Source organism: Vombatus ursinus, unplaced genomic scaffold (genome assembly GCF_900497805.2).
Source record: "Vombatus ursinus unplaced genomic scaffold, bare-nosed wombat genome assembly UNPS02014785.1, whole genome shotgun sequence".
Classification (NCBI taxonomy): Eukaryota; Metazoa; Chordata; class Mammalia; order Diprotodontia; family Vombatidae; genus Vombatus; species Vombatus ursinus.
In genome coordinates, this window is record NW_020954563.1 from 10479052 (window position 1) to 10506394 (window position 27343).

A 27343-nucleotide genomic window follows, 5' to 3' on the forward strand; every position below is an offset into this window, starting at 1 on the left:
TTCCCTCCTACCTATCTGACTACTCCATCTCATTCTTTTCTTGCTGGATCCTCATTGAGGTCATATCCACTAATCCTGTCCTAGGTCCTCTCCTCCCTTTACAATACTTCACTTGGCGATCTCATTGGCTCCCATGGATTTAATTATCATTTCTATGCTGATGTTTCTTGAATCTACCTATCTGTCCTAACCTCTCTGCTGACCTGAGTCTCACATCTCTAACTTCCTTTCAGACATCTGGATGTCTTATAGGTATTTTAAATGCAACATGTCCAAAACTGAACTCATTATCTTTCCCCTCAAACTATCCCCTCTTCCAGACTTCCCTATTACCATGGGGGGGGGGGGGCATAAAAATCCTCCCAGTTTCCCAATGTATTATCTTCAACTCCCCACTATCTCTCTCTCTCATCACCCATATAGAAACTGTTGCCAAGGCCTGGTGATTTCACCTTTGCAACATCTCTCGAATATGCCCTTTTCTGTCCTTTGACACTACCAACACCCTGGTGAAAGCCCCTCATCTTCTCAGGCCCGGACTATTACAACAGTGTGCTAGTTGATCTGCCTGCCACAAGTCTGTCCCCACTCCAGGCAATCCTTCCTTCAGCCACCAAAGTTATTTTCCTAAAGTGCCGTTCCAACTATGTCACCCTCATATTCAATAAACTCTAATGGATCTCTATCACCTCTAGAATTAAACACAAAATCTTCAATTCGGCATTCAAAGCCTAGCCCTCCATCCCTGACCTTTCCAGTCTTCTTATACCCCACACACCTCTGCCTCACACACGCTATGAACCACTGACCCTGGCCTCCTTGCTGTTTGCTTCATGAATGAGATACTCCATCTCTTGGCTTGGTATATTTTTTCTGGTGAAAACCAACATTTCATGCCTGGAATGCTCTCCCTCCTCATCTCTGCCTCCAGGCATCCCTGGCTTCCTTCAAATCACCCTAAAATCCCACCTTCTACGAGAAGCCTTTCCCAACTCCTCTTAATTCTAATGCCTTCCCTCTCTTCATTATTTCCTATTTAACCTATATACAGCTTGTTTCTACATATTGGTTTGCTTGTTGTCCCTCCCATTAGACTGTAAGGTACTTGAAAGCAGGGACAGTCTTTTGTCTCTTTTTGTATCCTCAGTGCTTCGCACAGTGCCTGGCACATAGCAGGCACTTAATAAATAATTACTGACTTACAAAAAGCCATTCTCCATCCTCTTAATACTAGTGCCTTCCTTCTTGTAATTATTTCCAATTTATCCTCCACATATCTTATTTGTACATAGTTGTTTGACGTTATCTGCCCTATTAGACTATAAGCTCCTTGACAGCAGGTACTTTCTCTTGACTTCCTTTGTATTTCCAGTTTCTTATAGTGCCTGGCAAACAGTAAGTGTTTAACAAATGTCTGTTGACTTAGCTAAACTCACTGATATTAACTTCCTTTCTGATTATAAGAATGAAAATAAAACTTAAAAAAAAAAAAGAAAATCAAAATAAAACTTAAAGTTTAACAATTAAGACATTTTAATATTTCCAATATCCAGTGAAAGAAATATGTGGTTTGAGCCACCAACAGAACAGAAATAATAAGCAGCTGAAACAGAATAAAACTTCTGTCAATGTCCAGATACCTGAATTTTCACTTCACATTGATCAAACTTATCCATTTACGAATAACATAACTGTAAAATTAAATGCAAAGGGGTTGCTGGACTAATCTGTAGTATACCTGTACTTGTGTTCCAGTAGTTCTCAATTCCTTTGTAGAAGGATAAGTAAAAAATAAGTATCACGTATAATAGAAATCTAAAGCCGGTCTAATTAATTTTGGTTCACTTACTCTTTCCTTGGAGCAAGTACAGCTCTTTGACGTTCTGGCTCGAAATCAATTTCTGAATTTTTTAATTTCTGAAATTTTACCTAACTTAGATGATATTATTCCTAAAATCATCTTATAGATAAGCATTCTAATTATGTTCGAGTATATATTTGGCACTATACAAATTCAAATATGAAGAACTAATTCTTGATGTCTACAAGCTCAACACCCAAAAAAGATATATACCAGACTCTGGAATTTAACAGACGGATATTAGTAAACAAAAATATAGTAAGGAATTTACATGCTATGTGGATCTAAGAATAGCACTGTCCATAATAAATCTTATAATAAAATGTTCAGAAGCTCAAGTACTAACTTCCTTGGAATCTAACAGTGACTAAAAACAGAAAACAACTGGAATATATAGGCTATTCAGTCACATTATGAAAAATATCAGGATATTAAGGCTAGATTCATGCTGCAGACAAAGCATGATTTTTTTTTTAAAGTAAAAACTCTAATAAAGTTACTCTGTAAATTTTCTGGATGGGAACTATCAATGGGTGACAACAGATGCCAATATGCAGCTCAGTTAAAGGGCATGCTTATTAGGAGAGAGGGGAGATCCCAGAAGGGGGAAAGTCAGGGCTGTAATTGGAGATGATTTTTAGAAATAAACCTTATTACTAAACCAATATTACATATTTGGAAATCTTTAAACCTCAAGTGCCTTTTTCCACTTATAATATGGGAAACAATGATTTACTTGGGTGGGTATATAGTTCTGGGAAAAACAAAGGGATGAAAACTGATTAAGGTGGGGCTTTAATATTACTTTTCTACAGAATTTAGAATAAATCCACAGCATCATTTGGTCTTGTTAAACTTGATATTAAAAAACTGGCAACAAGTTATATAATAGGAGATTTAAATGGGAATGTGCAAATCTGTACAACCCCACTTATATGATATGGGATGACAGAATAAATATACCTTCCAAAACAAGCTGAAAAAAGTAACTGAATAACCTTTTGTAGGGAATTCTCTTCTTGAGGAATACATAATAGTATAAAAATACATGGTTAAGTTATCTACCTATCTACAGAGATATACTTCTATGTTTCCAGCATTGTTTCATATTTATTATGACTAAAAGCAGCAAATATTTTCTGGGAACAAAGATGATGATATTTAACAATGTTAACTTGTCAGTGATAATACAATCAATCTTTATCTGGTCTTTCGTCACACTTTACAGTCAATGGTCTACTCTTTTCCAAATGAACAATCTAAGATCTCTAGAGCTTTATAAACTCTGACTCCCCTAAAAGCCTTGATGCTCTCCTACCTGAGTTAATGTTGATTATCTTCATCATTCCAATACACACACACACACACACACACACACACGCACCCCTCACTTTATGTAAGTAGACCTTTCTGAAAACTTCTACGTAAGTGATTTTTATGTAATGCGAATTTGCCTGCAGATGTAGGGAAGGGAGGGACAGCAGGAGAGAGGCAGGAAGGAGACAGGGTGCCCATGGAGGGAAGGGCCAGTACATGGTTCAAGGACACACTGGGGTTGGGGACAGAGAAGGGAGAGCAGAGGAGAAACACATCGGGGCTGGGGCCAGCCACATGAGGGCCTGGTCAGAATCAAGAAGAAGCACACAGGAAGCAAAAACATGGGGGTCAGATAGGGACACTAAGAGGAGAGAATAAGCAACACGCAGGGGCTGGGGACAGACACACAGTACCGGAGCTCAGAAGACAGATGTGTGAGCTGAACATGCAGTCAGGTGGGCGGAGCAGGGCAAAAGTCTCTTCTCTCAGTCAGGATGTCTCAAGCCGAATCCCTGAAACACCAGTGGCGGCAACAGTCTCATCCATTCTGCTTTCACTTGGGGGGTTGGGGTGGGGATGGGGTGGGTTTTTTTTTTTTAGACTTTTTTTTGGAGGGGGGGCGTTGGTAGCGGGGTGAGAGGCCACAGAGTGCTGAGCAGGAGAGAGATAGAGAGCATAATACTACACAGTAAAGTTAACATGGGTGTTTTTTTGGAATACAGATTTCATTCAGAATTCTTTCCATAAAGTAGAATTTGGGTAAAGTGAATTTATGTAAAGTGAGAACTCTGTGTGTGTGTGTGTGCGCGTGTACACATACACACGTATAAAATATCAATTGACTGACTGATCATTCTACCATTCATCCCAGGATACTGCCAAGTAGCATTATTCTTCTACAGCTTTTAACTGTATTTTATAGTTGCCAACTGCGACTGCATACCTAGTTGGTTCAAGTTAACTCACTGTCATCACTTTAATTATATTTTTTGCTGAACTAAGTTGCATCAACTTGTGAAAAATAACAAACATTTACCTAATATGTCTTCATGGGCATCAATGTCCAAGTTAAGATTAAGAAAAGCATTTTGTGATTTCTAGCCAAGATGGCTGCCTGTACAGGAGGTAGACCTCCCTCTCCCACATACCTACTACAGCACAACTATGAAACCTGACCAGACCAAATGATAAAGAAAGCCAATGAGAAACCACAGGAAGTGACTTTTTCTACCCCAGAACTGAACAAAAGAAGCCTGAGGGTAATAGGAAAGGGAGTCATCAGCAAAGCCATTAAGACTGCAGGGTAGCCTCCAAGACTAACTTGAGATAAGACAGAGACATGACCACAAATTATCCTGCAAAGCTCTGGGTCTGGAGGTAGCAAAGAGCTCTTTTCAGAAAGTGACATGATGGTCAGAAAGCCTTAGGGAAGGAACCTTGGAAGCCCTGAGTAGAGGTAGTACTTCATCACTCAGACCAAGACACCTTTGGATCCAAGGTTTCTGAGATCCTGAGATACCAGAGAGGGCATGAAGATCCAGGGAGGCCTACCACCAAGAAACAGAGATCAGACCAAAAACCGATAGTAAGAACAAGGGAGGCCCAACCTACCGCTGCATTTAACAGTACAACAGAGAACAGAACCTGGCCCTGGCCAAAACCCCTGGGTAAGGAATTAGGCTGGAAAGATGAACAAATCAAGGAAAACACCAATCACAATATCAAAAAATTACTTTAGATCTAGAGAGCCATTAACAAAAGTTAGTTAGAAACTAACTCCATAAGAACAGCAAGCAGAGGTCCAAAAGAAAAAAATGGATTTGCCACAAGGACAACACCAACCCTAAAAGGAATGAAGCAATAGATAACAAAACCTCTAGTGGAAGAATTAGAAGGAGAATAAATACTAAGAAGAGAAGGTGACAAAACTTAACCAAGAAATGGATTCCCTGAACACCAGGATGGCCAAACTAAAATCAATTACTTCACCACACAGCAAAAAATATTAAAACAAAACCAAAAGACTGAAAAAGAGAAGAAAATGTAGGATGTATCTGATACCAAAAAAAGAAAACAAAAAACAAAAAAACCTGCCACGGAAATCAGTTCAACAAGAAATAATCTAGGCATCCCTGAAACCCTTCAAAAATGTGATTTCAAAATAAAAAGCCTGAACACGATTTCAAGAAATCACAAAAGAAAACTGATCGGAGCTATTAGAACAACAAGGCAAAGCGAAGACATGAAGATATAAAGAATCTAATGATTATTTCCAATTGATAAATAGGGGAAGTTCGAAGAAATCCAGGCCATATTGAAAAAAATGCTTCAAATTAACAACAACAGAGAAATGCAAATTAAAGCAATGTTGAGGTTCTACCTTATAGCCATCAGATAGGAAAAGACAAAAATGGAAAATGATAAATGCTGGAGAGACGACAGGAAAAAAGACACAATAACGCACTGTTGGAGCTGTGAATTCAGCCATTCTGGAAAGCAAGTTAGAGCTGTGCCCATAAAGCTACTAAACTATGCACACCCTCTGACATAGTGATATAACTAGTAGGCCCAAACCTCAAAGAGGTCATAGCAAGAGGAAGAGAACATATACATACAAAAACATTTATAACATCTCTTTTGTATAGTGGAAAAGAACTATAAGCTTAAGGGGGTACCATGAAGTGGGAAATGGATGAACAAATTATGGTTTCTGAATGTAATATAATACTGATGGCTGTATGTAATGAAAAAAGAGACCATTTTAGAGAAACATGGGAAAATTGGTATAAACACAGAGTGAAATAAGTAGAACCAGGAAAATAATTTATAATATTAACAACAACACTTCAACAAAGGAACAATTTTCAAAGACTTAAGAATTCTGATAAATGCAATGATCAACCATGATTCCAGAGAACCAGTGATAAGGCATGCCATCCCACCCTCCTGAGGAGGAGGTGATAGATGAAATACGCAAAATAAGATACATATTTTTGGACGTGGCCAACATGGGAAGATGTTTTACTTAACTACATGCATGTATTGCAAGGGTTTTCTTTTTTCTTTTCCTTTCCATTTGCCAGGGGAATATTGGAGAGAGAAAAAATTATTGATAATCAAAAATATTTTTAATATTAAAAAAAAAGCCACTAATCACCTCCTGAAAGAATTCCCAAAAGAAAGTTCCCATAACCAAAATCCAGAGTTCCCACATCAAAGAAAAAAAATGCTGTAAGCATCCAAAATAACCAGTTGAAGTACCACGGATCCACAGTCAGAATCACACAAGACCTGAAAGTTTCTAGTAAAAACCAAAGAAGATATTGAAATACGCATTTCAAAAGGCAAAAAGATAGAAGCTTACAATCAAGAATAACTTACCCTGAAAAGCTCAGTACATATTGTATATTCAATATTCATATTGTATCCTACAGGGAAAAAAAGTAGGAAAAAAGGAATAGAGAAATTTCAAGCATTTCAGACAAAAGAAACCTAGAAAGGCAAATGTATTTGAGTAGTTGGAAGGGGCTGTATAATGATACAGTGTTAACATTGTAAGAAGGGGAGAAGAAACAAATGTTCCTGAAGAACCATAATGTTTCCAAAGGATATTGAGAAAATCTGAACTCTCCTGAGAGGTTCATTGGTTCCTTTCTGGGGGTTTTAAGACAGGAAAGAGAAGGTAAAAAGAGGAATGCTTTAGTGCAGAAAGGAGGAAGAAAGAAGTGGAACTTGATGTTCCTATAATTGGAACGAGTGGAAGAATCCTGTTTATAAACATGGAAGGGAATAGGTATTAGATGAACCTTACTCTTATCTAAAACAGACATAAAGGGTTGAAAACATACATAGATATACACACAACATTTGGTGTAAAAATACATCAAACTGAACTAAAAGACAATCAGGAGTAAGAAACCGAGGATTAAGAGGAAGGATATTACTTAGAAGGGAATAAGGTATAAGCAAAACAAATGCCTTAATGCTAAAAGGAGTATTAAAAGAGAAAAGAGAAAAGAAAAGAACTAGAATCTAAGGGAGCGTAAAACCTTCAATTGGGAAAAAAGTTGAAAAAACTATGTGGTACATGATAATCAAATGCTGTAACATAAGAAATGACAAAAGAGAACTTCAGAGAATCCTGGGTAGTATGAACTAACATAGAGTGAAATAAGCACAACCTGGAAAACAATTTATACAAGGACAACCGGGGCGGGGAGGGGATGGGGACTGAAATATTTAAGAACTCTCTGACCAATGTAATTATCAACTCTATTTCCAGAAGACCTATGATGAAGCATGTTATCTTCTTCCTGACAGACATGCAGACATGCAAAAGAAGACATATTTTTGGACATGGCCACTGTGGATTTTATTTCACTATGCTTATTTATTACAGAGTTTCCCCCCACCCCTTTTTTCTCCTAATACCTTCTTAGGAAGTTTAGAAAGACAGTTGGCAATAGCGATGCCCAAAGAGGGTGCCAATGAAACATTTTTAAAATACACAGAAGAAAACAGAAAAAAACAAATAAAAGGTATAAAGTTTGGAAGTAACAAAGAATTTATTATATGCTTTTTTAAAAAGCAGTATAAAAATAGAAATTTATAACCTCATATAAAACATTTTTTAATATCCTGCTGCATTTATGGAAATGCTCTTTTTTTGGTGCTTAAGTTTAGAATAAAAAATATTTTAATTCTTTTTTGATGATACTATTTCTCTACTCCTCCAAAAACATCAAATCCATTTAAGAATTCCTGATGACTACTCCAATCAGTATTGTCCAGCCATATTCTCCTAGACCAGTAGTACTATACAACAATGACTTCACTCTGTATAAGGAGAATTGGTCACCAACAGATTTAGCAAGATAAAACAATATCAAAATTCTGTATTTTCCATGAGGAAACTAAAATATATTACACCTAATCCTTTTTAACCTTCCCACACTGAGTATAGTCTGAAGTTGCTATTTCATACTACAATAAAATAAAAATTAAAAATCTTTTGGCCATCAGGGTCTAGATAGGACTATACACATGAGACTACTGACAACATCTAAGCAACCTACTTGCACAAAATCTCAACATTGCTGAAGGTTGCCTAAAGGTGACATTCTTGTTATACATAAGTTGAAATGTTTTGGAAGTTGCAATAGTACTTTGAAATTTCTAAATAAGATCTCAACAAATGTCTCAAATTAACATGAAGGAGCTCCCTAGATAAAACATCAATACTATTCAACTACTGCAAGAAGCCCTTGAGGCAATTAGAGCTAGGGATCATAATATCTGTTAAATATGTACCCTCCAAATCCCAGTTTGCTTTACAAAACTCACAGGAAACAGAAGACATTAACTTATAGCTTGACAAGATGTGGAAAAATAAAGAGAAGCACTGGAATCTAAAAATCACCTTTGACACTGCTTTACTGTCAGTTCGATTTTATTTTTCCCCTTCTAGATGACAACCTCCCCAACCCCAAAGGCAAAATCATGACCTTTCCTTATTCTGCTACCCCCATGGAACCTAGTATACCTAACAGCCACTGGAAATTAGCTTACTAAATGAAGCAAAAACTTTGATACTATTAGCATCTAAATCTTACAGCATAAGGTCCATTTGATGCAGTTATACCTCTTCTAGTAACAATTAACTGGTACAAATATATATAACTTTGTAAGTCAATGCCAAGAATTGATAACTCTCTTTGATCTGACTACACTCGTATTCTCATAGTTTTAAGTTTCAATTCATCACAAATAGCACTTTTCAAATGTCACAGAAAGTATTTCCATTTCTCTTTCTTAGTAATCTTAGGACACAATGATTGCTTTATTTACTTCTCTGTACTTGGTATCAACAACTAATTAATTTTTGAACAGATATCTGAGCATACTCTAACACCTTACAACCACAGAAGGCTAAGTCATAAGTCTTTCAGAGTATATCTGCATTCATGTGAAATTCCCCCCTTTTTATTCTTTACCACTCAACTCATTTGCTCCAGTGTAGGCCTGACTTAAAAATTTTCTGTAATGCTTCCATATTAACTTTCCTTCATTTAGTTCTGCAATCCAATAGTAATCACTCATATGCTCATGTGATATATCTTACCTTGTATCATTCCTGGTTCTGGAATCATCACTCTGTGAACTACCTTTATCATCAGCAAAAACAAACAAACAAAACCCAATGAGATTAGAGTCTTGCTTTCAAAAACTTTTTACATTTAAGACTGTATAACTTAAATGTACACTTAATCTTCCTGATAAAAAACATTTTAATACTTCATCAAGAGTTTAAGGTTAAATCAAATTTAATAATTTAATTTAAATTGAGGGTTAATTTACTTAATTTATCAATCACATAGAATAGAACTAGTCTTATAATTTATATGTAACAAAAATGTTTTTTCTATTGCATTTAAGAGATACACTGTATTTATGTGGGCTACAGAATTAAAATCTTCTATGTACCTTCTATAAAACATGTTTCTTCTGGTTTTAACTTAAACCTAGTCCATTATCCTTTTATATCCCAATAGTACATATCAAAGTGTGAGCATGTAGTAGCTGCTCATGAATTTTGAATATGGTAATACTTTGTATATTTGGAGGTCACTTAAACTTAAACAGCTGAGAACCAAAAATAAAAAAGGCTTCAGTGCAACTGAAATGGATGACATAAAGTCATGACATAACAATATTGACAACTACAAAATTGTTAGTGATTGTTACTCCTGGGTATGCAAAGTAATTTTGGTCATAGAGACCATTAATAAGTTCTATTATGTGGGGCTTAGGACCTTTAAACTCTCTATTTTAGGGAAAATATTTAATAATAAGGAAGTAAAAGGAAAAACCTTAAGAGAATCCACAGGTAACATACATTATTGAGACAGCTACTATGTAGGCACTTAATGCAAGAAGTTAACATAACACTGAAACAGCCACTTAGAAATAATCATGACATTTACATCATCATAATCTGCATTAGCTACGAGCAGACCATTTTACATAAAGTAATGACACATTAAAGGCTTTTAATAATTATATTTCTATTATTGGTAATAAAAAAGACAAACATGAAAGTGCACTAAAGGCTGAGAAAACCAGAGAATCATAAACGCTTATGGGGATTACTGAATCTTATTGGGATCTTACAGATCACCTAGCCCTAGTCCAACCCCTATCTGAAATAGAAAACTCTTCTACAACATTCTTCACAAGTGATCATACAACCTCTGTCTGAACAACTCCAATGATGGGAGAATCCATTACCTAATCCTAGGTGGTAAGAATAAATAAATTCTTAATTAATTAGGTATTAGCCTAAAGAACCCTTAAGAAGTAATATTCTAAAATACAAATTAATGAGGTCTGGACAGAAACTGATTCAAAAGTCCTACTTGTTTAAGAAATATGGCAATTTTAGAGTCAAATTACAGGGTTTTGTCTGTTAACGTAATGCTAAAAAGTAAGTAAAATCTTAAATGCCATCACATGGTACTTATAAAACTAAGTGCCTCAAACTACAAACATATCTGGAGATTGGGAAAGCAATAAGGATAATTAAAGTAAGACAGACAATAAGCTACAAACAAAACTAGAACCAAAAGAAACAATGTTGAGCCAAATTGCCTAAATTCAATCAGTTCATAATACAAAGAAACTATCCACAAGAAAGAAGGGAGAATATGAAAAGTAATTTCAACCTGTTACAAAAAAATTAAATATTTGTGTTATCGTGACAAAATGACAGGAGTTGAAAGGTATTATTTACCCTTTGCTGGGAGAAGAGTGACCAATAGTGACTACATTATTACATACGAGTTACCTTCTGAACATGTCGCATAGCCATTCGTCAGAATTTCGGGATCTACTTGCAGTCCATCAAGGCAAACTGACAAGTCTCCTATGATTTCCGTTGGCTCCTTGTCACCCACAAGTTGTAATGTCACAATTACTTCATCAACTATAGAAAAGAGAGGTCTTTTTTATCTTTCAAACATCTTACTGAAAGACTGTCATATAATAAAAAAAGTATAAGATTACATCTATCAATTGGATACATGTAAACTATATTAATTTACTTAGATAAGTGGTTCTAGTCCTCTTTGAACATCAAAACATGTATCATATATGGAATAAAAGCCTGGCTACTTATCTACACTGACATCTATACCTTAAAAAATTGAATGCAAAATAAGCATAAATGACTAAAAGCTATAAACTCCTTGACCAGGAATAGCAAAAGTTCGAAATTTGTTTTCAAATGTTTTTATTTTTATAGCCTATTTTAAAAGTCACCATTTAATCTATTTTTAAATTTTCTCCATACTTGTCAGTGATACAAAATAATGTGAGCAAGCATGAAACTCAAGATCTTTTACCACGATAAATCAGATTAATTTAATTAAAAGAGAAAATGAGACTATAGATTTACACAGGACTTAAGTGTGTCTCACAGTATCTTACCAGATACAATGGGGAAGGAAGATTCTAGAAATGTTTTAGTCAGGGAATACAAGAGACCTTCTTATGATTATTATTACTTTTGAGTAATCATTTGCATATTTGTTTTGGATCGAGAGCTTTAAAGTTTCCTTAAGATGTGTTAAATTTCTTAAGATTTTTCTTTTGTTAAAACTACATCCAAGTAAACACTAACGTGCTTGTTACAATTACAAGTTGTTTTGTATGTCTGGTACAATTCCATATAGGCTATGACAAAGTACATATAAGTTAAATACACTTTCATTTACATACATACGTTTCATATTATTTGACTTTAACGTTTCATGAATATCTAGAGCAGCACTTCCCAGCAAAACATCGGATTTTAATGTCTGGTGACTCCATACACGAAAATTTAATTTGCTGACAGGTGTGACAATTCTAAAAGGAGAAAAACATTGAAGGAAAAATGCGATCTTCACTAAACACCACACTATGACCTAGAAGAAGGAAATTATCATTTATATCTACAGTAAAACACAACTCTAATAATACAGCTTGCATTATAAGGACTTAGACTATATCTAAAAAACTCTACATGCCTTTATGGCTAATTTCACTGGTGAATCAATTACCACCCTGATTTTCCCTGAAAGAAACTGCTACAACATGTTCACAATTTCACTATGCCTTTGAAGAAAGTACCATATTCTGAAAGGCTGCTGTCAGTGAACAACGCTCACTATATGTGGAATATGCACCAGGAACTGTAAGTGACATTGAAAGTGAACAAGAAAGCACAGCAATTCTCCTCCCTCATACTGTTCACTATTCAACTCTTGAAAACACTGGGGGAGAGCACAATCATGTACAAGAGAGTAAAGGAAAAAGCAAAAGCAAGTTCTGAAAAGTCTGTTCAAACTACACTTTCTTCCCACCTCTTTTTCACAAAATCTTCGAAGGCTAACTGTGGCCATTCCTACTGTGTTTTCTTCAAATTCAAAGACAAAACATGCGCAAAAAATAATTTTTTACTTCATATCCCTTATTTTCTTTTTTTTTGTCCAGCCCTAAGCTTTCATATCTGTAGGGTGCTACTGGTGAGATCATTCTCTCACACAAGTATATTAGCAATTATTCAACAAGGCATAATAGTCTTTAGAGTTGCTTAGGCCACTGGGTAATGTGCTCAGGGTCACATACCCAGCAGGTGCTGGAGGGAGAAATCTGGACCCAAGTCATTCTGACTATAAGGAGATTTCTCTATCTACTAAGCCATCCTGCTTCTCTTCACTTTCTTAACTTATTTCCACAAGCATTTCTTATGTATACAAAGTAGAATTCTCATGATAATCTGGAGAATCACACTAAAGAAAACAATAATCAGACAAATATACTTTTTCTTATCTAATGTATCCTACCTCCATTTAGAAAATATATTTTACCACAGAGGATCATCTCCAAATTACTCCAAAGCAATTTAGTATAATTTCCGCACATGGAAAGAATGTAAAGAACTCAGTCACTTGCTTTACTGTGTCTAAAAAATACAAGAACTTATGAGCTAAGCCCTTGAAATATTTTACCTAAACTACAGAACAGCTATGTTTCATCAAAAGGATGAATTAAGTTCTCCCTCACACCTGCACCTACTTAGATCCAGCCACCACAGGCTGTGTTTTCTTTCTTTGTTATGTATAGTTCCCATTATAAAAAAGTAGAAAATTCCACCTAAATCTCAATTCAGTGCTTAAGAAGGAGTATGGCATTCTGGAAACAACAATGGACTTGGAGTCAAAAGATGTGGAGCAAGTCATGGCTCAGCTTCTCAATTACAGTATAACTTTGACCAAGTCATGTGCCTTTGTGTAGTTTGTGAAGTTTGTGCAAAATGGTGATCTAGTCCTATGATCACAGAGAGACTACAAGGTAGGGCTGTTTATTAATGTACAACCTCCTTGCAACATGATGGCTTGGTACTTTTCAAACCCTTCGCCCAAGGTCTGAGATAGACTAATTATATGAGGAATTCTACACTGGAGTGCTATACTGACAGGTCATTGTATAAAGAAAACAAAATTTATTAACTTTCATCTAGCTGCAATTAAACTTCTAGAGTACCATCTAAGATGAGAAACTGTGGCAAAAATAACCAAAGATTTAAGTTTTTTCCCCAAATTAATAAACTCTAAAGAAATTAGCAGTAGGTTAGACATTTTCACGGAAGCTATAAATGAGCCATAATCTGTTCAATTAAAGATGTGGTATCTTATCATTACAGAAATGAAGTCCAGTGAGAGCTCCCTTGATGTGCACATGCTAAGAGCAGCACAAAGATGGCTTCCTACCAGGCTATCTCCCTACTCTAACCAAGATCAAGAGGAGAAGGTGAGAATCTGTCCTACAATGTCATGTATACTTTTAATATACTCAGGTTCTTCCAATCCCAGAGATGTTGCCCAATGGTGACAATGACTAATTGTTGTTGTAACCAATCCCAACTAAAACATGCAAAGAGAAGAAAGGGAAAGACTGTGGAAAAACAGAGAAAAAGAAGAATACAAGATGGGAGACAAGGAGAAAAAAGGCTAAAGATGGAAAAAGAAAGAGGAGCCAAGAGAGAAGAATGAAAAAAGGGATAAAGAAATATAAGAAGAAAAGAAGAGGAAGGAAAGGAAGAGGAGGGGAAAAGTGAAAAGACAAAGAGGAAGTAAGAAAAAAGGCTACATTTATGCTTACAGGCATTTAGGATTATACTTTATATTACCTGCTAAACAATTACACACAACAAAATATCTGCAAACCTACACAGTAAGAGGCTGCTTCCACTTGGGACTGTTGGTATTGCTGCATTTTTCTGTCTTCTTTGACTGGCCATCTACTGAGACTTCCACATAAGGACTTGGTCCAAACCAGTTCTTTTTATTTTCTTTAAGTTTCGCTGAGATGACTATTTAAAAGAAAAAAGAAATGTTTTCACTGTGAGGTTCTCCTCAAAAGATGTTAAGAAAACTTCACTTGACCATTCAAAAAAAGAATCAACTTTACATAATTAATAACCAATTTAATTTGCAAAGAATAAATGTAAAAAGATTCGTTTTACCAACAGGATACTTAGGAATACCAAACTGATTCATCATATTCACTCTCAGATGTCTGATCCCATACTTTTGCACTCATTTTGAGAAAAGAAATTGAAAATTTTTTTCCCTCTATATAATTTCTCTCCAATAGGTCACTATTAATAACAGTACTCCAGAATCTCTGAGGTATGTTATAAAGCCTCAAGTCTGCAATGTTAACAGATATAGCTTATTTAACATTACCTCAATCATCATTTTGTAACACTGCTAATGAATTATACTCAACCCTAACCTAATATCCCACTCCTCTTCTGAGACAATTAGACATTGAAAATTCTAAACTGGGTTACAGAGAGTTCCTAACACAACTGCAGAGAACTCTGCACAGGAATATTCAGGCTTGGAGTCACCTACCATTCATTAAAGAAGTCTCAGGTTTGGACTGCCAACCCAGCTTCCTATCCCTGGAGTTCTAGTCTTTGACACATTGATGTACCTCTTCCAAATCATGTGTATATGCACATGAGATTAAATAATGTATCCTAACTGAAATAATGTATTCTGAGTGCTGTAAAATTATAATGATCAAGCTTGGTTCCAAAGATGAAATACAAGAATGAACCTCCCTCCCTTTGAATAGGTAGGAGACTATGGCTATGGCATTCTCTATTTAACAATGAATATGGCTGATGTGATGGTTAGTTTTGTTATTATTCTTTGTTATAAAGGATAGCTGTCTAGTGGGTAGAGGCTATACTGGGGAATGAAGGTAATATTAAAACAAAAGATGTTGGGGACAGCGGGGTGGTGCAGTAGATAGAGCCCCAGCCCTGGAGTCAGGAGGACTTGAGTTCAAATCCAGCCTCAGACACATAACACTCACTAGCTGTGTGACTCTGGGCAAGTCACTTAAGCCCCATTGCCTCACCAAAAAAAAAAAAAAAAAAAAAAAAAGATATCAATAAGAATTAAAAATGAAATACTATGCACTTAAGGGTTCTAATAGCCATAGAATTAGAAAAGTGATTAATTATAAATTAGGAAATGTGTCAACCATAGTTCTTTAGACACATCCATACTTTAACTGAATTATTAGCAACTAAATATGTTAGCTGGATTTAGACCCCTAGTATAAAATACAAAACTTAAAATTTAAACACACAAGAATATCAAAGGAATTAATGAAAAAAGAACTTGAAGGAAGGTAGCCTAGCCACACCAGATCTCAAACTATACTATAAAGGAGTAATAACCAAAACAATCTAGTACTGGTTAAGAAATAGAGTGGTGAATAAGTAGAATAGATTAGGTACAGAATACACAGTAGTAAATAACCACAGTAATCTAGTGTTTGATAAACCCAAAGATGTAAGCTTTTGGGAGAAGAACTCACTATTGATAAAAACTGCTGGGAAAACTGGAAAACAATTTGGCAGAAACTAAGTATAGACCAACATCTTATAAGGTATACCAAGATAAGGTCAAAATGAGTACTTGATATAGACATAAAGGGTGAGACAAACAAACTAGGAGAGCAAGGAATAGTTTACCTGTCAGTTGTATGGAGAAGGTAAGAATTTAGGACCAAACAAGAGATATAGAGTATTACAAGACATAAAATGTATAATTTTGATTATATTAAATTTAAAAGGTTTTGCACAAACAAAACCAATACAACCAAGATTAGAAAGAAAGCAGAAAACTGGGGGAAAATTTTTCTTACAGCTAGTATCTCTGATAAAGGCCTCATTTCTCAAATACATAGAGAACTGAATCAAATTTATAAGAATACAAGTCATCCCAATTGACAAATGGTCAAAAGATATGAAGAGGCAGTTTTCAGAAGAAATAAAAGCTAATCTAAAGCCATATGAAAAAATGCTCTAAATTACTATTAATTAGAGAAATGCAAGTAAAAACAACTACCTCACACCTATCAGGCTGGCTAATGTAACAGAAAAGGAAAATGATAAATATTGGAAGGGATGTGTGAAAATTGACATACTAATGCACTGTTGGTAGAGTTGTGAACTGATCCAGCCATTCTGGAGAGCAATTTGGAACTATGCCCAAAGGGCTATAAAACTGTGTACACCCTCTGATCCAGCAATATCACTACTAGATCTGTATATCAAAGAGATCAAAAAAAAAGAGAGCGAGGGGAAAGGGCTCATTTGCACAAAAATATTTATAGCAGCTTTTTTTTGTGGTGGCAAAGAACTGGAAATTGAGGGAATACCCATCAACTGGGGAATGGCTGAGCAAGTTGTGGTATATGATTGTGATGGAATATTATTCTGCTATAAGAAATGATGAGCAGGATGATTTCAGAAAAACCTGAAAAGACTTACATGAACTAAAGCAAAATGAAGTGAGCAGAACCAGAAGAACATTGTATGCAGTAAAAGCAATACTGAACAATGATCAACTGTGAATGACTTAGCTACTCTCAGCAATACAATGACAAATACAACTACTCTCAGCAAGACAATTCCAAAAGATTCATAATAGAAAATGCTATCCACATCGAGATAAAGAACTATGGAGTCTGAATGCACAGCGAAACATACTATTTTCACGTTTTTTGTTCTTTTTATTTTTTCTTTCTTGTGGTGTTTCCCTTTTGTTTTGATTCTTCTTTCACAACATGACTAATGTAGAAATATGTTTAACATGATTATACATGATTAACATGTGTAACCTATATCAAATTGCTTGCTGTCTTGGGGAAGGGGAAAGGGAGGGAGGGAAAAAATTTTGGAACTCAAAATCTTATAAAAACGAATGCTGAAAACTATCTTTACATGTAATTGGAAAAAATAAAATACCATTAAGTTGAGAAAAGAATTTACGTTTCTCTTCAGGGATTTGTGATTTAGAACCAAAATAGCAAACTTGTGGCCCACAAGCTAGAAAACTCTGGAGTGGGACTTGAACTGGGATAAAATGTAATTAGGAAATGTTTAATAAAATTTATAAAAATAAGACAGAACATCATGTTAATGTGTGGTTTTCTTTTTTCTTTTTCAACATTCATTTTAAGATTCTGAGTTCTAAATTCTCTCTCCCTTCACTCCCTTTCCGACCCACTGAGAAGGCTAGCAATATGATACCCATTGTACATGTGAAGACATGTAAAATATATTTTCCATATTACCCATGCTGCCAAAAAAAAAAAAAAAGAAAGAAAGAAAGAAAAGGGGAAAAAAAGAAAATGTTTTAAAAACATGCTTCAATTTGCACTCAGACTTCAGTTCTCTCTCTGGAGGTGGAGAGCATTTTTCAAAATGAGTCCTTTGGAACTGCTGTGCATCACTGTATGGATCTGAGTAGCTAAGTCTTTCACAGTTGTTCATCATACAATATTGTTGTTACTGTGTACAATGTTCTCCTGATTCTGTTCACTTCACTTTGCATCAGCTCATATAAAGCTTTCCAGGTTAATTTGTGAAATTTTGTTTAAGTCAATATGTGTCTAGCAAGTTTTTTTTTTCTTTTAAGTTGGATACCACTGATTTAGAGCATTTTAAAAATATGGTCAGTTCTGCCTTGTTAAAGGCTAAGGTTTATAGTGGAAGCGTACCTATTTTTATATCTGACTGACTTTTTTGTTGAAATAAGTCTATAACGCTTTTTTATAATTTTTTTTTAATTCAAGTAGATAGCAGGCAGACTTCAGAAAAACCTGGAAAGACTTATATGAACCAATGCTGAGTGAAGTGAGCAGAACTAGGAGAACAACTGTACACAGTAACAGCCACAATGTGCAATGACTAATGTTGATAGACTCATCTCTTCTTAGCAATGCAGGGATCCAAGACAACTCCAAGGGCCTCATGATGGAAAGTGCTGTCCACATCTAGAAAAAGCAATGTGGAGTCTGAATGCAGATCAAAACATATTATTTGCACTCTCTCTTTTTTTCTTTTTTTTTTTTTGTTCGTTTCTTCTTTCTTGTGGTTTCTCCCATTGATTCTGATTCTTCTTTATAACATGACTAATGTGAAAATAGGTTCAATATGAATGTACATGTAGAGCCTATATCAGATTGCACACCATCTTGGGGCAGGGAAGAGGAGAGATGAGGAGAAAATTTGGAACTCAAAATCTTATGGAAGTGAATGGTGTAAACTAAAAATAAATAAATAAATGTTTAAAAAAAAAATCAAGTAGAAATGTCCTGCTGGGAATATGAGAAAGGAATACATCAAACCTATGGATATAGATCTAGAGTCATTTGTTTAGATTTAATCACTGAACCTAACGTGACCTAATTGAGTACTCCAGGGGTGTAACTGTAGAAGCTTGAATTTTTCACTAGAAAATATCATTCAGCCAAAGAACCTGGGCTTTATTTTCTGCATGCCTTTTAATGATTTTGTTGCCATAATCGCCATTTTGCGTGTCTATGGTTTTCTTCTAGTCCTTCCATGACTTAAGATAAACATTGTTGATTAAACACTAAGGTCAATATTGACTTTGTTCTAAATACAAAATAAAGTAGATTATTATGCTTATTCAAATTCTAATAGTGTCTATGGAGATTCTCTCATGACTGCCCTTGTTTTATATGAACAGTTTGCACTGAAGTCAGAAACCACTTTGTTTCTATTCAATCTAAGCAGGTTAGAGCTTATGTTGCTTTTACCCATCATCCTGCTTCCAAGAGGCAGAGAGAACTAATGAAAAGGAACTTAAAATATTTACAGCAGTATGTTTTTGGTAGTAGCAAAGAAAGAGAAACAAAGAGCATGCTCACCAATTGTGGTACATGAATATAATGAAATATTACTGTACTATAAAGAAACAATGAACATGAAGAATACAGGTTGTCCAAAAACTTTAGGGCACCTTATTTAAGCTTTAATGGTTTCAAAAGGTATATAGAAGTATGGACTAATGCAAAATGAAAATAAAACTGGGGAGAAAGCACACTCAACTAGAACTACACAAATGGAAAGAACAGCAACAAGAAACTGAATAGTACAAAATGGTAAAGGCCAATCCTTGTCCCAAAGAAGAGAAAAGACACTAGCCTAACCTACTTCTTTGCAGAAGTAGGGGTCAATAGGTATGGAAAACTGCATTATAATATCAAACTATTATTTTATGTTGGTTAGTTACATGGAATTTTTTTTCCTTCCTTTTTAAAAAATTCTTCATTATAAGAGTTGGCTTTCTGTGAATGGCTAAGGGAGAGATACAGTGGGCCGTAGGATGTATAAAAACAAAATATATCACCAAAAATACTTAAAAAAGAAAAGATAGTAAAGTATAATTAGTATTAATGGTATTGTATTTTATTATCTTTAGTTTTCCCTAGACGTTTAGAGATTTTAAGGAAGTACTCAATGAGTTGAGTAGGAGGGAAGTTGTCAGCTTTTGTTTACAACCTCCAATTGTACAAACTTCTCCCAAAGGCTATGGACATGGCCGCTGGCATTTTGTTAAAAGGACAAAAGACTTCTGATTATGTCTCGGTGACTGGAGCAGCCCAAATATGAGCTGGTTGGTTTGGAGGCTTCCTTTAGTGGTTCCTAGAGTTTCAATAACTAAAGCCACTCTCAAAATGATGTGGTTGGGTCTGTATTGAGGAAGGGTGGACTCTTGCAGAAGAAACAATTTCTTTCTGCTAGTCTAAAAAAGTAAGCTGATAAATCTGCTTAGATCTTTTATGGTTTCCTTCTCCATTTTACCTTTCTTGTCCTGAGTATGAAAGCATAAAGAGTAAACCTAATTTCTAGGAAGGGAAGGCTCCATTTCAATCAAACAATTAATAACTGCCCTAGAGCAGAACCAATGAATATTTATTAACTTCTTACTATGTGTCAGGCACTATGCTAAGCACTGGGGATACAAAGAAAAAGCAAAAATAGTTCCTGCCTTCAAAGAGCTTACATTCCAATAGGATACAGAACCCTTACATAAACTGGTACATACAAGATTAAAACAGTGGATACAATACAGCCTTAGAGAAGAAGGCACTAGCAGGTAAAGATGATGGGAAAGGCATCCTTTGTGAGATGATATTTGAGCTTGGTCTTATATGAAATCAGAATTTCTAAAGGGGGAAGTTCAGAAGGAAAGCATTCCAGGCATGGGGGATTAGCCAGTTCAAAGGCACAGAGACGGAAAATGGAGGATTATGTGTGAAGAACAGCATGCAGACGAGTGTGGATAGACCACAGTTTGTAAAGAAGCAGCATACCATAGTGAATAGAATTCTGGACTTGGAATCAAGAACATCTAGGCTCAAAACCTGCCTCAGATGCTTACTAGCTACATAACCCTGACCAAGTCACTCAGCCTCCTGGAGGGGAGTGGGGAGCAGAAAAGAATAAACATTTATTAAAAATCTACTCTATGCCAGGCACTGTGCTAATGTTGTACAAATACCTCATTTGATCCCCACAATAACCCCCGGGGGGGGGTAGGTGCTATTATTATCCCCATTTTAAAGCTGAGGAAACTAAGGCAGAGATGAAGTGACGTACCCAGAGTCATACAGCTAGAAAATGTCTGAGACTAACTCCTCAGTGTCTTCCTGACTCCAAGCTCAGTGTTCCATCCAGCTCACCACCTGCTGCCTCTAGTCTCCTCACTTATAAAATGAAGGGTTCTGACTTGAAGCCCTTTAAGAGCTCTTTCAGTTCTAAATTTATGATATTTTGGGTGGTATGTAAGACTAGAAATCCAATGAAGGAAGGGACTGTGAGAAGACAGGCAAATTAATGCTCCAATAATGGAGCTGTAAACTGATCCAGTCATTCTGGAAAGCAATTTGAAAGTATACTCAAAAAGTTACTAAAATATACATATCTTTTGACCCAATGATACTATAGCTAAGTCCAAATTACTAGAAATAATTAATTCTGTGAAGTAGTTGCATTATTTGAATCAAAACTGTGTATTTCAATTGGGGTGGAACCAATTGCTACATTTTACATAACTATAACTTCAAATAGTATGAATTAAAATACATGTGACCCCTTCACATGGGATTCATGATTCACACTAATCAGGACCTGTTTTACAGTACAAAGAGAACAAAGAAAGATGGCAAAAACCTATATAGACAAAAATATTTATTGTAACACTTTTTGTTGCAGTAAAGAACTGTAAACAAACTGGGTGCCCATCAACTTGGGGAATGGTTAAATAAATTATGGTACATTAATATAATAGATTATTATAATATCATTAAAAACGAGGAAAGAGATGGATTCAGAAAATCAGGGAAGATCTAGGAAGAATCTAGGAAGATGCTGAGTGAAGTAAACAGAACCTGAACAATTTATACAATAATGACAATTTTGAAAGACTCAAGAATTATGATCAATGCAATGATCAACCATGAAACCAGAAAATTAAAAATGAAGACTGACACCTACTGCCTGACAAAAAGGTGGGAGACCTGAGGTGCAGATTGAGAGACACATTTCCAGATATGGCCAATGTGTAAATTTGGTTTTGCTTGTTATATAGGAAAAAAAGAGTCACTGTATAATTTTTTTTTAAATGATAGAAGACAACAGAAGAATCTTCAGAAGAAAATACAAATAAACCAAACAACTGAAACCAACATACTGAAATGACTTTATAATTTTTTTAAGGAATGCAAGCTATATGTGATAAAGATGTGGGGTTTCCTATACAAACACTCTTATTCTGTTTTTTTTTTAAATATAGAAATGTTTATGTTGTTGATGTTTGCCAAATTCAGAACAAAAACACAGAGAAATGGAAAAACTTTTAAAAGACTAAAAAGATAGGCCAAGTGAATCCCTCTCTTCCTGAGAGAAAGAGGGCACCTCCAATGCCAGAGTGCTGCCCAATGGTAACATCAAGTTCAACTGCCTTCTGATAAGTTCATACCATGAAGTGGAACTGAGCAGAACTGAGTGGAAAAATTGGGATTTACCAGAGAAGAGGGGAAATTATGCAGACTGTTTATAGAGGCTATTGTGAGTGATTTATATTTTTTCTGCATTGGGGCTCCTTTGATTTCTTCGAATCTTCTGCATATGTACACTCTACTAGACATGAGTTTATTTTAAGTGCTAGTATGGGAGCTGGGGACGCTGTTCTACACATCAGTAGAAACATAAACATGAGTTATGACTAAATTCAAGATGTCCAAGAATAAACTTAGGGCATGAGTAACAAGCCAAAAAAGTAATATATATTGGTCTTTTGGGGGAGGTCCCCAAGTTTGGACCTAGTCTTCATGAGTCCAGAGACTTAGGACCATGTGTCCCAGGTTGAAAAATAAGGTGATACTACTTACTACCTTTCACTCATGGTATAGCCACACATGGTTAGTTTAGTGAGATTAAAAAACCATTATAAAAAATAATTAACTTTTTAAACTGACTATAAACATTACTGTTTTCAAAACATTTAGGATCAAGTTACTTAATAAAGCTCCACAATTGTTCTATTACAAGTCTAATTCCTAATATTAGCAGTGGCGAATAGATTTGAGGGTTCCTTTGGCTCTGAGAAGGTTGGTTACGAAGACCAGTGTAGTTTCTATAATTATTTCTTGACATTCACGGGAGTTAGGGGCACAGGACTATGAATGTGAAAAACCATGAATAACTCTAGGCCCCACCCCAAACCTTTATTTTTAATAATTCTGATCACATTTAATACACAAAACAATTAAAACAACATACTGCACCCATTAAAAAGTTGCAGTTTCTATGCAAGAGAAATTAGGATCTCACACACTATATGGTACAGTTGCAGCAACTGCTTCACAGATTTCCTTCTCCTATAAAAAGCCCAAGATACAAGGATCACTGTGAGGGAAAATCACCTGACTGAGACTGGTTGGCAGAAAGACAAAGTGGAGGCATTACCAAAGAGAGTGCTTAGCCTGTAGTTCTTTAATGCACTGAACCTTTTAACAAAATTTAATTGTTTATAATAGATTTATGTATGTATTCTGGTAGTGAATGATAAAATAAATTAATGATATGCAGTACTTATGCATTTATGACTTGGTAATTTTTTGTCAGTTTTCTTTGTATACATGTATCGTCTGGAATTTTCTGCAGTACGCCACAAATCTCCAAAAATTCCCATTTAATTATTGATGGCCAACTCAGGAATAACCAGAATTGCGAAATGTGAAACCCATGAATGTTGAGGAATGACTGTAGAATGAATTTTCCCTGAAGTTAATTCATATTTGCTACTTTCTAAATAATAGTAGAATTTCTATTCTTTGGCTTTTGTAATGGGGAAAGAGAAGTCAACATGCAGATGTCAAGGTGAAAGTCTAGTTTTCTGAACAGTACAAAACCCACTGGGTAATTCAGGGTAGTTTTTGTTCCCTTCAGGCTGAGAAATAAATTACTACCATAATATGTTTCATTTAAAAAAATTAACAAAATCAACCAAAAAGTATGTTGAAAATTTTATTTTCAAGAAGGAAATTACTTTCCAAGAAGGAGTTTGTTGTGCCATGACCAGTGAACTCAACATTTTTCACTCAAGACCAAATATGCTAGGAGATTTTCCAGGATCCAAGATTGATTCCCCTTTTCATCCTACTTTTATCTGTTTACCCAGAATAGTGACCCGGGGCAAGACAAGAAAAGGAAGTATAAAGCCTTATTCTGCACAGGCTTCCTTTTTTGGTACTCATCCCTACTGGACTCAATCTTAATAGAGACAACCTACTTGCCTATTTTTAATCTGCCTTCAAACTAAAATCCAATGAGCTGTAAATCTAACTGGGCATATAATTAGAAACAAGTTTGACTGATTCCGCAGACTACTATACTCAATTTCAAATACTACAGAAGGTAGGATTTTATAACTGCAAGATAAAATTTTAGTTTAGTAATAAAAATGGTTTACTCTACTCACTTAATTTGCCTAGGCAGCATTTTAAAATTCATAATCAACAAAGCAGTTAATAGTTTTATAATATAATTCACTATTTTAGTAAAAAGTCTTAAAAATTAATGTTGTACCCCCCACACCCATCCAATGAAGTAAATATAGTGTGTATCAATGACAAAGAGTAGTTGTACCTACACTACTTTTGAACTTCTCTAGATCTCTCTATTATGCTTTCTTTTCCCAGAAAACACATCATTGGGAAATCTCATTATCCTACAAAAATGAATTTGCCTGGTACTCTTATCCCAACAGTGTTCTCTGCTCCTCTCATTCTGACAGGAAGACAGGCCCATTGGCTCCAGGGTCTCTATCTTGCTTTCGTCTATTTATTTTTTTTAATTTTGAGTTATAAATTCTTTCTCTCCTGCCTGCTCCTCCCCCACCCATTGAGAAAGTAAGCAATATGATACTCATTTACATATGTAAAGTCATGCAAAACATATTTCCGTATTGGCTATGTTTAAAAAAAAGGCAATAAAAATAAAGTGAAAAAATATGCTTCAATTTGCACTCAGAATTCATTAATTCTCTCTCTGGAGATATGTTTTTCATCATAAGTCCCTTAGAACTGTCACAGTCATTGTATTGATCAGAGTAGTTAAGTCTTTCATAGTTAAGTGTTACAATACTGCTGCTACTATGCACAGTGTTCTGGTTTTGTTCACTTCACTTTCATGTAAGATCATATAAGTCTTCACAGGTTTTTCTGAAACCCTTCATCATTTCTCATATCACAATAGCACTCCACCACAATTATATACCACAACTGGTTCAGCTATCACTCAACTGATGGGTATCCCTTCAATTTCCAATTTTCTTTGCCACCACAAAAAGAACTATTGTCATCCCTTGACATTCACAGGTTTCAGATTCCTAGTTTTGATTATTCTGATAATTAAATAGAATTTTTGAAGATTTGCAGTGTACTACAAAAAACTGTAGATGACGTACGTATATGTAAAGAAAATTTTTAAAAAATCTGTCATAAATACACAAATACTGTATATTATTAGTCTGTTTTATCATTCACTATCAGAAATACAGATACATAAATTTATTATAAACAATTAAATTTTGTTAGAAGTTTCAGTGCACTAAAAACTACAAGCTAAGCACTCTCTTTGGGAATGCCTCTTCTTTGGCTTTCTACCATCCAGATTCAGTCAGCTGATTTTCTCCCACACTGATTCTTGTTATCTTGTGCTTTTTGTAGAAGGAATTCTGTAGAAGCAGTTGCTGCAGTGGCTGTGAAGATTCTGATCTCTCTCACGTAGAAACTGCAACTTTTTTATGGGTGCAATGTGTTGTTTTACTTGTTTTGTGTATTAAACAAATATGATCAGAATTACTAAAAACAAAGGTTTGGGGTTGGGTCTAGAGTTACTCATGTTTTTTCTACATTCGTAAAGGTCCTGTGCCCCAACCCTCACAAATGTTAAAGGATGACTGCACCTTAAATACTTTTGTACATAGAGGTCCTTCTCCTTTTTCTTTGATCTCTTGAGGATACAGACCTAGCAGTGGTATTGCTGAGTCATGGCGGATACAGTTTTTCTTTTTCTGCCACTTTAGCCAATGTGATAGGTGTGAGGTGGTACCATCAGAGTTGTTTTCATTTGCATTTCTCCGATTATTAGTGATTTGGAGCATTTTTTCATGTGACTATTGATAGCTCTGATTTCTGCTTCTGAAAACTATGGGTCTATTATCCTATGATGATTTATCAGTTGGGAAATGGCTCTTATTTTTATAAATTTGGCTCAGTTCCCTATATATTTGAGACATGAGGTAAGATTTCTATTTAAAAAGGCTCAGCAGTTTTTCTCCACATTTTTTCACCAGCTACACTGCTTCTGTACTTCTCCAGAACACTACATCATGCCTTCTTCTACCTCCCTTCCCACCCCATGCATTTTTTTCTGCTTTCTTTTGTGTGTAGTCCTCTATCATTTTATTGTAAGCCCCTAAGGGGAGAGACTACCTTTTTTTAAACTAGTATTTGTATCCCCAGTAATTAGCACAATACCTGGAACATAGCAGGCACCAAATGTTTCTTGAGTGAAAGTGGCATGTTACAGAAATTTATTCATGTATCTACGATACCCTAAATAAAAGAGGGTCTTTCTGTTTCGAGGGCAGCTAGGTGGTAAAGTGGATTGAGTCCCAGGCCTAGAGTCAGGAAGATTCCTCTTCCTGAGTTCAAATCTGACCTCAGATACTTACTTACCAGCTGTGGGATCCAGGGCAAGTCACTTAATTCTGTTTGCTTCAGTTTCCTCATCTGTAAAATGAGCTAGAGAAGGAAATGGCAAACCACTCCAGTATCCACAAATAGGGTCACAAAGAGTTGGACACAAATGAAAAATGACTGAAATTTCTGTCAAATTACATGAAAACAGATTTTTTCCTTATTTCATTTCTTAAAATTCTAGTTTTAAATTTTATTAAGATAACAAAGACCCTTTGTTATCTAATCTTTCTAATAACTCATGTCCCTTAAACCTCTCATCTAGTCACTCTGTTTATCTACCATAAAAATAACTGACCTCAAATGACTTTTAACCCTTTTCAATTAGAGAATTATACATACACTTCTCTGTGGAACAGATGCATCAACAAACTATATCCTATACAATTCTTATTGGTTTATATTACCTCCATCCTATCTGAACTTTGAAGAGTTTGGATACTTTATAGATTCTAT

General features: G+C 35.3%; 1 protein-coding gene across 3 annotated transcripts in view; it reads right to left on the bottom strand.

Annotated features, from left to right (window-relative positions):
• Positions 1 to 27343, bottom strand: part of ITCH (itchy E3 ubiquitin protein ligase) — a 143945-nt gene that overhangs the window by 67173 nt on the left and 49429 nt on the right. For all 3 annotated transcript variants that reach the window (XM_027867086.1, XM_027867087.1, XM_027867088.1), the window contains 4 exons: positions 14450 to 14591; positions 11958 to 12082; positions 11022 to 11159; positions 9300 to 9342 (listed from right to left, as the gene is read on the bottom strand). In XM_027867086.1, the coding sequence (XP_027722887.1) occupies positions 9300 to 9342; positions 11022 to 11159; positions 11958 to 12082; positions 14450 to 14591 (448 nt within the window). The remainder of the gene's footprint in view (positions 1 to 9299; positions 9343 to 11021; positions 11160 to 11957; positions 12083 to 14449; positions 14592 to 27343) is intronic.